Raw genomic sequence first — 12867 nt, 5'->3', positions numbered from 1 at the left:
CATAGGGGCACAAGTGTGTGTATGGTGAGTGTGAGTGTGTGTGTGTGTGTGTGTGTGTGTGTGTGTGTGTATATGTATGTGTGGCAGGGGCATGGGGGCACAAGTGTGTGTGTGGTGGGTGGGCAATCTGACTGAGAATAATTAATCCAGTATAGAACACTCTCCGATTGAGCTGTCTGGGGCAGATCAAAGGAAACATCACCCTTTAGGATCCACACCTGCAGAGAGAGGATGGGGGAGTGAGAGAGGGAGGCAGAGAGATGGAGGATGAGAGAGGGAGGCAGAGAGAGGGAGGATGAGAGAGGGAGGCAGAGAGAGGGAGGATGAGAGAGGGAGGCAGAGAGAGGGAGGATGAGAGAGGGAGGCAGAGAGAGGGAGGATGAGAGAGGGAGGCAGAGAGAGGGAGGATGAGGGGGTGAGAGAGGGAGGATGAGAGAGGGAGGCAGAGAGAGGGAGGATGAGGGGGTGAGAGAGGGAGGATGAGAGAGGGAGGCAGAGAGAGGGAGGATGAGAGAGGGAGGCAGAGAGCAAGAGAGGGAGAAGTTGGAGAGCTGAACAGAGAATGAAAGTGCACAGGAGGCTCTCAGTGGTGTGAGAGAGAGAAGAAAAACAAAGACTAATTTGACAGAGGGGCCAGGCAGGATGGAGAGATGAAAAAGAAGGAGAAAAGGCAGGATGGAGAGATGAAAAAGAAGGAGAAAAAGAGGCCACAGCAGGAGGCGAAAGGCACCAGCAGCTTGTGAGAGTCCATCATGGAGAGGCAACAGAAGGCATCTGGATACGTGTGTGTGTGTATGAAGGATGGTATGAGTGTGTGTGTGTGTCTGTGTGTGTGTCTGTGTATGAAGGATTGTATGAGTGTATGCAACAGCGAGGAGCGCAGCAGGGGACTGTGTGTATGTGTGTGTGTGTGGGTGTGTGTGTGTATGTGTATGTGTATGTTTGTGTGTGTGTGTGTGTGTGTGTGTGTGTGTATGTATGTAGGTGTGTGTGTGTGTGTGTGTATGTGTGTGTGTGTGGGTGTGTGTGTATGTGTATGTTTGTGTGTATGTGTGTATGTGTGTGGGTGTGTGTGTGTGTGTGGGGGGGGGGGGGTGTGTGTGTGTATGTATGTAGGTGTGTGTGTTGTGTGGGTGTGTGTGTATGTGTATGTGTGTGGGTGTGTGTGTGTGTATGTGTGTGGGTGTGTGTGTGTGTGTGTGTGGGGGGGGTGTGTGTGTGTGGTGTGTGTGTGTGTGTGTGTGTGTGTGTGTGTGTGTGTGTGTGTGTGTATGTATGTAGGTGTGTGTGTTGTGTGGGTGTGTGTGTACACGGGCCACCGAGACTCCTCCGTCACCCTTCTTCCCTAGGGTGGGTGCACTCGCTCTGTAAGGACGGGATCTTTTATCTGGGCTGACGTCCCAATCCATCAATCAGACATTGATGGAGACCCCTGGAGGCTGGGCGCCCACACCTACCTACCTACCCCCCCAATCCAGGCAACACCATGCCTGCCCAACCCCACCTCGAAACCTCCATCTGCCGTACTTAACCCTTTCCTGCTTCATACACCACCAGGCCCCTAAGACAGGACAGGGGTGCGACTCTCCCAAATCTCCACACACTGACTGCAGTCTGACAAAGAACACAGGAGCTTTCAAGTCTGGGACCAGAATTTCATCATAGTTCAGGTTGGTAGGACCTTTATCTTACCAGTTATTAAAAGATATTAACACATAAATACTGGCATTACACATTGAATACCAATATTACATGGTTCATTACATATTATATACCAATATTACATGGTTCATTACATATTTTATACCAATATTACATTTTTATGAAGAAAACTGAAATAGCAAAGTTCTATGTTGTTTCCTAAAGAACCGGGACTGGCTGAACTGAAGTAATGTGGGGGAAGGGTCTGAGCAGGCCGAGCTCCCTTGCATCTGCCAGTGATTTACATGTGCTGTGCATGTTCACCATCCATGTGTGAGGAAACGGACAAAACCTCCTCAACACTTCCTGTCACTAAGGCACCCAGCGACCCCCAGACGTGTGCCGCGTGCCTCCTCCCCATCTCCTCATCTCTCCCCTCCACGCACGATTAGTCTCGCCGGTGCCACGAGGCTTCAGCACTGTACTACGGCCGTGTGGAAACAAAGTGCCCATCTATCACAGGGAATAAGCTTCATTAAGCGCCTGGCACCTGGTGCAGGGAGACAGCAATTAGTGGAGCCGCAGCAGCAACAGCTTGACGTCCCTCTCCGCCGTCCCCCGCTTGTTGGGATGCTGCATTAATGGCTAATTTCGGGCCATGATGGGCCTGACAAATCTGCAGTGAGGGAGGCGTACCGTGTCTGGGAAAGAGATGGGGGTCTCCCCCTAAGGACACGGAAGTGTCGGTTCTCGGGCGTCAACGAGCACTTAATCTACAGGACCTGGGACCGCTGCCAGAGCTGGGACCTTACGGGGAGGTCTCCAGACGGCAACAAGCAGTCAGACTGAAACTGGAGTTTAAATCTCTTTCTCTCTCGCTCGCTCGCTCACACCCCCCCCCCCCCCCACACACACACACACACACACACACACACACATGTGCATGCTCTCTCTCGATTGCCTCTCCACCTTGGGAGAGAAAAATGGTCGGAGAATATAGTGCGGAGTAAGAAGAAATTCTGTTAAAGGAGAACTTATCGACCACGGGGGTCTGCCCTCCCCCTCTCTCCCCCCCTTCCACTCACGTCCCCCACCAAACACATTTGCCCTCGTCCTCCCATTCCACTGGCTGTCAGTCGTCAGGGATCTTGTTTTCTGGTTCTCTCTCTCTCTCTCTCGTCTCGTCTGCCTTCTTCCTGCTGCAGGAACGGAATGAATTTGCCCGGTCATGTAGAGCGGAGGCAGGCAGCGCCATGGCCAGCAATCAATCAGCACACTGCCTCGCTGTCACTGCCGTGTGTGTGTGTGTGTGTGTGCGCACCTCCCCCAGCCCAGCTCCGTCTGCACACACACCTTCCCCTGCCTCTCCAGCGGACTCCCCAGGGGGACGGAGGAAGCAGGGGGCCTTCATGCTAGACACACACTCATACACGCTCCACCTGACAAGCACGGCTAGCTAGATGGATGGGGGAGGAAACGAAGGAGCGGGGAAGGGGAAAAGAAAGTGACAGAGAGAGGGAGGGAGGGAGGGAGGGAGGGAGGAAAGAAATGGAAAGTTTATGAGCGATAAAGAAATAGACCGGAGAAAGGGTGGAAAAGAGCACATCATGAGAGGAGACCAATTATCATGGATGAGGAGTGTTGTTCGAGGAAGCTGCTTGTTCTTTTGACCAACAGACTAATAGCACAGTGCAGTCCCTCTGTAGTTGAACCTCACAGCCCAGAAATGTTGCTTCTGTCTGGCTCATGAGGCTAGTCTCAGTGGCATTGAGTTCAAGTCGCAATTTCCTCGAGTCTTTTAATAGTGCAGTTATCTGTGCAGTGATCTAGCCTTCACTGATGGATAATGGGGTGAGTTTCTTACCCTTTGCAAATAACAAAACATACTCTGGTTTCATGCTGGTCCCTCCAATTAAGAGCTGATCATATTTAACTGTAACTGTATTAAATGATCAGACTGTCTTCGCTCTGATGATTACAGAATGATCAAGGAGAAAACATTCCAAAATCGCAAGAAGGGCCTTTCAGCTATTCTGGGTATAGGCCCATATTGGTCACATTAGGTGTCAAAGTCTCAAATTGCCTACAGCTCACCAGTCTTTAAATGTTATTAACGAGGTGATGACACCCTGGTGACCCTTGGTTCAAATGCCCTTGGTTAAATGGTTCCCCCCAACATTATTGATCTAACTGGCTACACTTAGTATTGCCATGTGTGAGACTATTACCCCTCTGCCCCTTAAACTCAATGTGTGAGACTATTACCCCTTAAACTCAATGTGTGAGACTATTACCCCTTAAACTCAATGTGTGAGACTATTACTCCTTAAACTCAATGTGTGAGACTATTACTCCACTGAACTCAATGTGTGAGACTATTACTCCTTAAACTCAATGTGTGAGACTATTACTCCTCTGAGCCTTAAACTCAATGTGTGAGACTATTACTCCACTGAACTCAATGTGTGAGACTATTACTCCACTGAGCCTTAAACTCAATGTGTGAGACTATTACTCCACTGAACTCAATGTGTGAGACTATTACTCCACTGAACTCAATGTGTGAGACTATTACTCCTTAAACTCAATGTGTGAGACTATTACTCCTTAAACTCAATGTGTGAGACTATTACTCCTTAAACTCAATGTGTGAGACTATCACTCCTCTGAACTCAATGTGTGAGAATATTACTCCTTAAACTCAATGTGTGAGACTATTACTCCTTAAACTCAATGTGTGAGAATATTACTCCTTAAACTCAATGTGTGAGACTATTACCTCTGAACTCAATGTGTGAGACTATTACTCCACTGCCCCTTAAACTCAATGTGTGAGACTATTACTCCTTAAACTCAATGTGTGAGACTATTACCCCTTCAACTCAATGTGTGAGACTATTACTCCTTAAACTCAATGTGTGAGACTATTACTCCTTAAACTCAATGTGTGAGACTATTACCCCTTAAACTCAATGTGTGTGACTATTACCCCTTAAACTCAATGTGTGAGACTATTACTCCTTAAACTCAATGTGTGAGACTATCACTCCTCTGAACTCAATGTGTGAGAATATTACTCCTTAAACTCAATGTGTGAGACTATTACTCCTTAAACTCAATGTGTGAGAATATTACTCCTTAAACTCAATGTGTGAGACTATTACCTCTGAACTCAATGTGTGAGACTATTACTCCACTGCCCCTTAAACTCAATGTGTGAGACTATTACTCCTCTGAGTAGAACTCAATGTGTGAGACTATTACTCCTTAAACTCAATGTGTGAGACTATTACCCCTTCAACTCAATGTGTGAGACTATTACTCCTTAAACTCAATGTGTGAGACTATTACTCCTTAAACTCAATGTGTGAGACTATTACCCCTTAAACTCAATGTGTGTGACTATTACCCCTTAAACTCAATGTGTGAGACTATTACTCCTTAAACTCAATGTGTGAGACTATTACTCCTCTGAGGAGAACTCAATGTGTGAGACTATTACTCCCCTTAAACTCAATGTGTGAGACTATTACTCCCCTTAAACTCAATGTGTGAGACTATTACTCCACTGAACTCAATGTGTGAGACTATTACTCCACTGAACTCAATGTGTGAGACTATTACTCCTTAAACTCAATGTGTGAGACTATCACTCCTCTGAACTCAATGTGTGAGACTATTACTCCACTGAACTCAATGTGTGAGACTATTACTCCTTAAACTCAATGTGTGAGACTATTCCCCCTCTGAGCCTTAAACTCAATGTGTGAGACTATTACTCCACTGAACTCAATGTGTGAGACTATTACCCCTCTGAGCCTTAAACTCAATGTGTGAGACTATTACTCCTCTGAGCCTTAAACTCAATGTGTGAGACTATCACTCCTCTGAACTCAATGTGTGAGACTATTACTCCACTGAACTCAATGTGTGAGACTATTACTCCTCTGAGTAGAACTCAATGTGTGAGACTATTACTCCACTGAACTCAATGTGTGAGACTATTCCCCCTCTGAGCCTTAAACTCAATGTGTGAGACTATTACTCCTCTGAGCCTTAAACTCAATGTGTGAGACTATTACCCCTCTGAACTGCCCTTAAACTCAATGTGTGAGACTATTACTCCTTAAACTCAATGTGTGAGACTATTACTCCACTGCACCCTAAAACTAAAGGTGTGGGATTCCTAGGGGTGAACCTGTGAGATTCCCACAGCTAAAGCCAAGCAGGCAAAAGGGAGATCAGAGGAGAAGAATACATGTATACACTTGCACATTTAGAGTTCACGTTTGATTTCTTTATTTCTGCTTTATTTAACAGGGACAGTGCACATTAATAAACATAAAAGTAAATGCACCAGAAAAGGCTATTTGACATCTATTGTGGCCTGGGCCGATGAGCGATCGACGTTCATGACGAGTGTAACCCATGAATTAAAGTAACACTATGGAGTTTCTGGAGCCGCCAGCCAAGGGGCTACTTTCTGCTGGATTATTCAGAAATGTATTTGCTGTCTTGCTTTGTCTTGTGTTGCACTTAGTTGATGTTTGACTGTGTTAGGAAAGTTGTTGACTCGCTAGTTTGTCATAAACAAAGTAAGCAAATTTCAACAGTTTAGCCGCTAGCAAGACATCTCGTTAGCGATGTTAGCAAGCTTGTTATAACACGCTTGGACATTGATGCTAGTAATAAGTGCTCTCGCGTCGGCTTCTTTGTAATGTTATTGTGATAGGAAAGTTGTTGGCAAGCTAGCCAACGTAGCTAACACAGTCAAACATCAAGCAAGTGCAACACAAGACAAAGCAAGACCGCAAATAAGTTAGTGAATAGTCAAGCAGAAAGTAGCCCCCTAGCTGGCGGCTCCAGAAACTCCATAGTGTTACTTTAAGAAGATGCTATTTACAACTCCTCTTACACAAGGAGTTTGGACACTGAGTAGAGGACAATGTGGACGCTATAATGTGATGGACAACAGAAGCAAATATGACTGAGCTGGATTGCGGTCAGCCAAAGATGTGACCCCTTAAAGGGGCCTTGTACTTTTAAAACCTCACTATAGCAGTGATAGCAGGAGTCACTAGAACAGCTCGTGTGTCCAATGACATCATACATGACCAGTACTGTATGAGTGGAATGGTTATGGATTTGCTTTTTTTGTTCTTAAATCTTTAAGGACTCCTCTTTCGCTCTATTTCAGCAGGCATGTAACAAAGAATGTTTACATAAAAACTTTATTACTTATAAGAAAAAATTGACAACAAACATGCTTATACCACAAAAGAAAATGAAAAGATATTGCACTGGTTACTCGAGCATTTTCTTCTCTTCCCTCGGAACTCATGTCTCTCCACCATACATAACTCTACCGCCACCTCTCCCTTAATACCAGAACGCTAAAAACACAGGGTACTATACACAGAATCAGGATCAGACAGCCTTTAAAACCCCAGAGGAATGTCTCACAGTCGAGCCTGCAAGTGTCATTTCATTCAGTTCCAGCCATCAATTGTGTGTGTGTGTGTGTGTGTGTGTGTGTGACAAAGACCAAAGCCCTCACACTGATCAGTAATCTGTGCTGTGGGCACAAGAAAGCACAGAATGGAGACCACAAACACACTCACACACACGTGACCTTAACTGATGGAGTGCAATACAAATATGTGTCTGTGTGAGAGAGTGTGTATGTGTGAGAGTGCGTATGTGTGAGAGTGTGTGTATGTGTGAGAGAGTGTGTATGTGTGAGAGAGTGTGTATGTGCAAAATGTGGGAGACAACGACTACAAATGCGAATGTGTGAAGGTACACTATGTTTGATAGGTAGGAGAAATTTAGAGATATCGATTTCTTAGAAAATCATTTGATTCCATGCGTGTGGGTCACCATGTGTTTTTTTATGTGTAGGATATGTGTGATTTGAGCTTGTGCTGAGTGGCTGTTAGCAGAGGGATGGTTCTGTGGCCAAGACTGGTGGCTGTACATTAATGAGGACTTTGGGGTCACCGACACAACCAGTCCTCTCTCAAACTGACGGCAGAACAGTCATTGCACACGCGGGAGTGTGTCTGTTCATCACAATTGGTGAGAGGTTCCATCTCAATTTCAGACGGAGATGACTGACTGAAGGCTGCAGCCACCCACTGATCAGTAAGAAAGCGAGGCGGTCTGCCTTCCAGAAGGTTCCAGAGATAAACTACATACTCTAATGACATCCACTGTGCTACTATCTGTAAACGTATACATCCTCGCTCCACATAGAAAACATTTTTTTGGAGATCCACTACAGCTTTCCTCGTCTCCTGGCAGAGAAGTGAAAGTCTTGACCACATGACCACAGTACCACACATGGAATGATTCTTACACGTTTCATATTTAGTTTTTTTTAGAGAATTATCAGCTCATCCTTTCACTCTCAATAACAACCATCAAGATCAACTCCTGTGCACCACAGTGCATTTTTACAAATTGATCTGATGGAGTTTTTCTGAACAGGCTTGAAGTGACTTTATATACTAAAAAAACCATCACATATTATTTTATACACTCTGAAAATTGTGTACAGAGTCAAAAATCTGTGTCATGGTTAGGTTAGCGGTACCAATAGTATCTTCTGTCTGTTGGACAGCGTGCACCACTAAGAGGTTGGAAGAACTCCACACACTGAACGAGTCTGAGACAACCACAAAGAGACATGTTTTCCTCTGCGACACCAGCCTCTATCAGTCAGGGAGGGAGGGCTAGAGCATCACCTCTCCACTGACTCAGTCAGTGCGCCGTCCTATTCTTCAGGAGGATGAATCATATTCAGTATGGACTATGCAGAAAGCCTTCACCTGCTGTACAGAGCCTACATTATGTTCATGCTCCCCGTGGACACAGCTCAGTAAAAGCACTCGCTCACGCTCGCGTACGTGTGCGGCCTACATTGGCTTCAACACTACAATCAGGTCAAGAGTGAGGGGCAATGGACATTGGCACTGCAACATGGCTCAAGTTAGTGGCTTGTTCTGAGGTAAAGATATGTAAACACAATGCAAAAACACCTGCCTCTGACTGGGTGGAGAACAGTGATAGCGAGTAACCTTATGGTGACAGACAATAATGAGAAAAGGGGAGAGTCTGGGCTGGGTAATCTTAAAACAATTAGTTTAAAACAACAATATAATACAATAATACAACGGTATATACCACAGAAACAGAAAAGGGGATCCGTTTAAAAGTCCAAAGATAAAAACTTGAGGTGCACAACACCCCTAGACGTCTAGGGATTGGTCAACACCTAGGAAAGATGGGGTCTGATTGGCCAATTTATTGTTTCACTTGGAAAGGACAAAAAAATACACACACAAACCCAAAAGTAAAAAAAAAAAGAAAAGGGGGTTGCTTTTTTTGTGTGCAAAGCTGCCCTCTGGCCCAGCGCTTCACAAAGGGCAGGATTGGACCGCACAGGTGCAATACACACAGAGGCTACACTCATTTACAGACACACACACTCTCAATACTGCAGCGTAGAAAACACAGAAAGGAGTTTTAAATATTCATTTATATATACACAGACACTTGCCTCGCTCACCTATGTACACACACACACACACACACACACACACACACAACACATTCACAGAGCATATAGTCAGGTAACCTTATCAGATAAGAGGCAACACACATACGGTGAAAAAACACAGCAGATTGGTCCAGAGCGCAAAATATTGGGTTGATTTTGTTGCAAATAAAAGCAGAACGTGAACATAGGAGGCAAAGGGGGGCTAGAAATCAAGTCAGTGGTCTACTGAACACCTCAGCATCAGACACACATCATCACATTTGGGTGTGAAGTCAGCGGTCTACTGAACACCTCAGCATCAGACACGCATCATCACATTTGGGTGTGAAGTCAGCGGTCTACTGAACACCTCAGCATCAGACACACATCATCACATTTGGGTGTGAAGTCAGCGGTCTACTGAACACCTCTGAGACACACATCATCACATTTGGGTGTGAAGTCAGCGGTCTACTGAACACCTCAGCATCAGACACGCATCATCACATTTGGGTGTGAAGTCAGCGGTCTACTGAACACCTCAGCATCAGACACGCATCATCACATTTGGGTGTGAAGTCAGCGGTCTACTGAACACCTCAGCATCAGACACGCATCATCACATTTGGGTGTGAAGTCAGCGGTCTACTGAACACCTCTGAGACACGCATCATCACATTTGGGTGTGAAGTCAGCGGTCTACTGAACACCTCTGAGACACACATCATCACATTTGGGTGTGAAGTCAGCGGTCTACTGAACACCTCTGAGACACACATCATCACATTTGGGTGTGAAGTCAGCGGTCTACTGAACACCTCTCAGACACACATCATCACATTTGGGTGTGAAGTCAGCGGTCTACTGAACACCTCAGCATCAGACACACATCATCACATTTGGGTGTGAAGTCAGTGGTCTACTGAACACCTCAGCATCAGACACACATCATCACATTTGGGTGTGAAGTCAGCGGTCTACTGAACACCTCTGAGACACACATCATCACATTTGGGTGTGAAGTCAGTCCTTCCAGTTCTCACCCACAAGTGTTAAGATGAAGCCTGAGAGTGTGAGAGGTCAGAGGTCGGGCGAGGGTCGGGTCACTTACCAGGTTTGAGAGGCGAGCACAGCTGGTGAGCCAATTGGAAACATTTGATTTGAAAGAATATCAGGCAACCAAAGAACTACAGTTGTGTGTTTAACTGTCTCTATTATACAGATGATGATGATGATGATGATGTTCCTCTTACAACTAGACTTAGTATACCAACTGTTTTACTAGACTACTAACTAACTATATCAGAGTTTACAAATATGTTCAGCTCAGCACGCCTATTGACATGTTCAAATATGATATGGCGCTGTAGTGATTTTTTCTGTGCACAAACTTGACACAATCTCATGTGCAACACTGGCAAATTCGATTGTTAAATGTACACCTCTCTCTCTCACACACACACACACACACACACACACACACACACACACACACACACACACACATAAAGAGGTATTACTTTTTCATGCTGCGATACTGCTTATCTATCCTAGGACGTTACCAGTAAACATTCATATTGGCTTACAGACACTAACTGATAAAACAGTGACGTTTTGAGGGAATGGATGATGACTGAGCTGCTAAAAGTGCAGGTGGAGCACAACTGCCAAGCTTATGCACAAGAAGCCCTCAACTCACACACTCTATGGTCACAGGAAGTGAACAAAGGATGCTGGGAAATGGATGCATTTGTTTGCCAAGTGGCAGCTGCAGACGGTGCTTTATGTGATGTGTTTGTACAAATTGCTAAGCATACGCTACTTTATTGCTGCCATACATCCTTTAACCGCCTGTAGAAATCACAGGTAGGTAGGTTGACATGCAGATGAACAGCAATTCTTTAAGGCACAATCAGATCTGTTCGGGATAAAACACGTGCCTTGGATTGTGTCCCTATAGTCCGAGTGTACGTGTGTGAGAGAGTGTGTGTATTTGTGTCGAAATATATTACAACATTCTGCTTATTTCTAGCCCCACTGTTTTGCAGAGAAAAGACAAAAAAACACCAAAATATCAAATTAAAAACAAAAGCAGGTTGGGGTGTGTGTGGGGGGATCAGACACAGAGAATGGTTCTTTAAAACAGGATATACACAAAACTCGACATGGAATGGAGCTGTTGTGTTTTTCGTCTCTCCTTATTCATTTTCAGATTAGTGTATGCTAAAAGTCTGTAATGTTGGGTTCCAACATGCACTTGAGTCATAAGTCCTTGACAGTCTTATGAGGCGGTGGGGTGGGGGGGCGTGAGGGGCGCTGCTATGTCTTCTTGTTGGCTTTGTCTTGTGGCGTAGAGCTGCCTTTGGCCTCGGGCCTGGGCCTCAGAGAAGAGCCGCTGTGCCTCACCTCCAACCTGTCCTGACTCTCCTCCCCAGCCGCGCTGCAGTCTCTCGGGGGGGAGGGTTTCTTCCTGGCAGCCGGAGCGTCCAGAGCCCAGGCCGGCTCAGCTTTGGGGGCAGACGCTCTTGCCGGCGAGCCAGAGAGTCCGGGGGCCGTCAGAGAGGTGGAGGCAGCTGCAGAGGCAGAGAGTCCGGAGGCCGTCAGAGAGGTGGAGGCAGCCGTGGTCATCGGCGACGAATCCTGCTGTTCCAGTTTTGGGTCTTTGCTCTTTGGGTGGGCTGCGTTGGACGAGGCACTCTCCTTGGCCCCGGGCATGCTGAGTTTGACGGGGCCCAGCACACTCTTGGCTACGGTGGCCAGCTGAGACACCACCCTGTCCACTCCGCTCTCAGACGCGGCGGGCGGCGTGGCCGCGGTGGCGGCAGCCACACTCATAGCCTGCCTGCGGTTGTCCGCCTCCTTCATCTCCTTGGTGATTCCCCCTGAGGGCGAGGGGGTTTGAGACTCCCTGGAGACGGGCGGCGGCGGCGGCGGCGGTGTGCCGGCGGGCTTGGGCTCGGGCGCCCGCTCACCCCTGAGGAGAGCGGGGCTGGATCTGGGGCGCGGGTCGGCGGGCTTCAGGAAGGGATCTCTGGTGAGAGAGGTGAACGCAGAGCCGGGCGTGGAGAAGCTGCTGGGTGGGGCGGGGACAGAAGTGGGCCTCTCTCTCCTCACAACATCCGCTGCTTTTGTGGAGCTGCTGACGGAGCCCAGAGCTGGAGGCGTAGATAGAGCAGCTCTCTGGTCTGAGGCTGTCTGTGTTTGTGGTGTAGCCTGGCCATGAATGGTTGCTGCGCTTGCTCTGAGCTTTGGGGAAGCGGGCTGTGTGGAGGACAGCGCTGGGGGCATCGAGGGGCCTGGGCCCAGTCTGAGCGCTGAGGAGGGGGCAGGTGCTGCGCTGACACTAGTGGGGCGCAGCAGGCAGGTGCTGGGGGTGACGTAGGTCTGCCTCCTCCCCTCCTGGCTGTCCTCCGACCCCTCGTCGGTCTCGTCTTCGGATGAGTCCACCTCGTGGATGGCGTCCTGCTTCTGGAGCGACTCCCGGCGTTCCGCTCGGTCCTGCCGGATGGCTGACAGTTTGTCCTTCAGCTTGCTCTTCCCCGGTGCCAAGCCCAGGGCACCGGCGCCCTCGCTCACCTCCTGGCGGCCCAGCTTGCGGGCGGAGTGCTTCTGCAGGCTGCCCTTCTCTGGTGGAGCCGCGCGGCCCCCTAACAGCAGGCTGCCCTCCCCGGCCGACTCCTGCAGGC

At 47.5% G+C, this 12867-nt stretch overlaps 1 protein-coding gene across 1 annotated transcript in view; it reads right to left on the bottom strand.

Moving 5' to 3' along the window:
* Positions 1-6856: 6856 nt before the first annotated feature.
* LOC122129274 (microtubule-associated serine/threonine-protein kinase 2-like) overlaps positions 6857-12867 on the bottom strand; it is a gene marked incomplete at its 5' end in the record, with an annotated part of 40228 nt that continues 34217 nt past the window's right edge. Inside the window, 2 exons of the mRNA XM_042704265.1 lie at positions 6857-9663; positions 9946-12867. The exon at positions 9946-12867 is cut by the window's right edge and continues 537 nt beyond it. Coding sequence (XP_042560199.1) covers positions 11501-12867 — 1367 coding nt within the window. The remainder of the gene's footprint in view (positions 9664-9945) is intronic.

This window comes from Clupea harengus, unplaced genomic scaffold, assembly GCF_900700415.2.
Source record: "Clupea harengus unplaced genomic scaffold, Ch_v2.0.2, whole genome shotgun sequence".
In the NCBI taxonomy this organism is placed as follows: Eukaryota; Metazoa; Chordata; class Actinopteri; order Clupeiformes; family Clupeidae; genus Clupea; species Clupea harengus.
The sequence above is the reverse complement of the archived record's forward strand: the minus strand, read 5'-3'. Positions and strand labels throughout refer to the sequence as shown.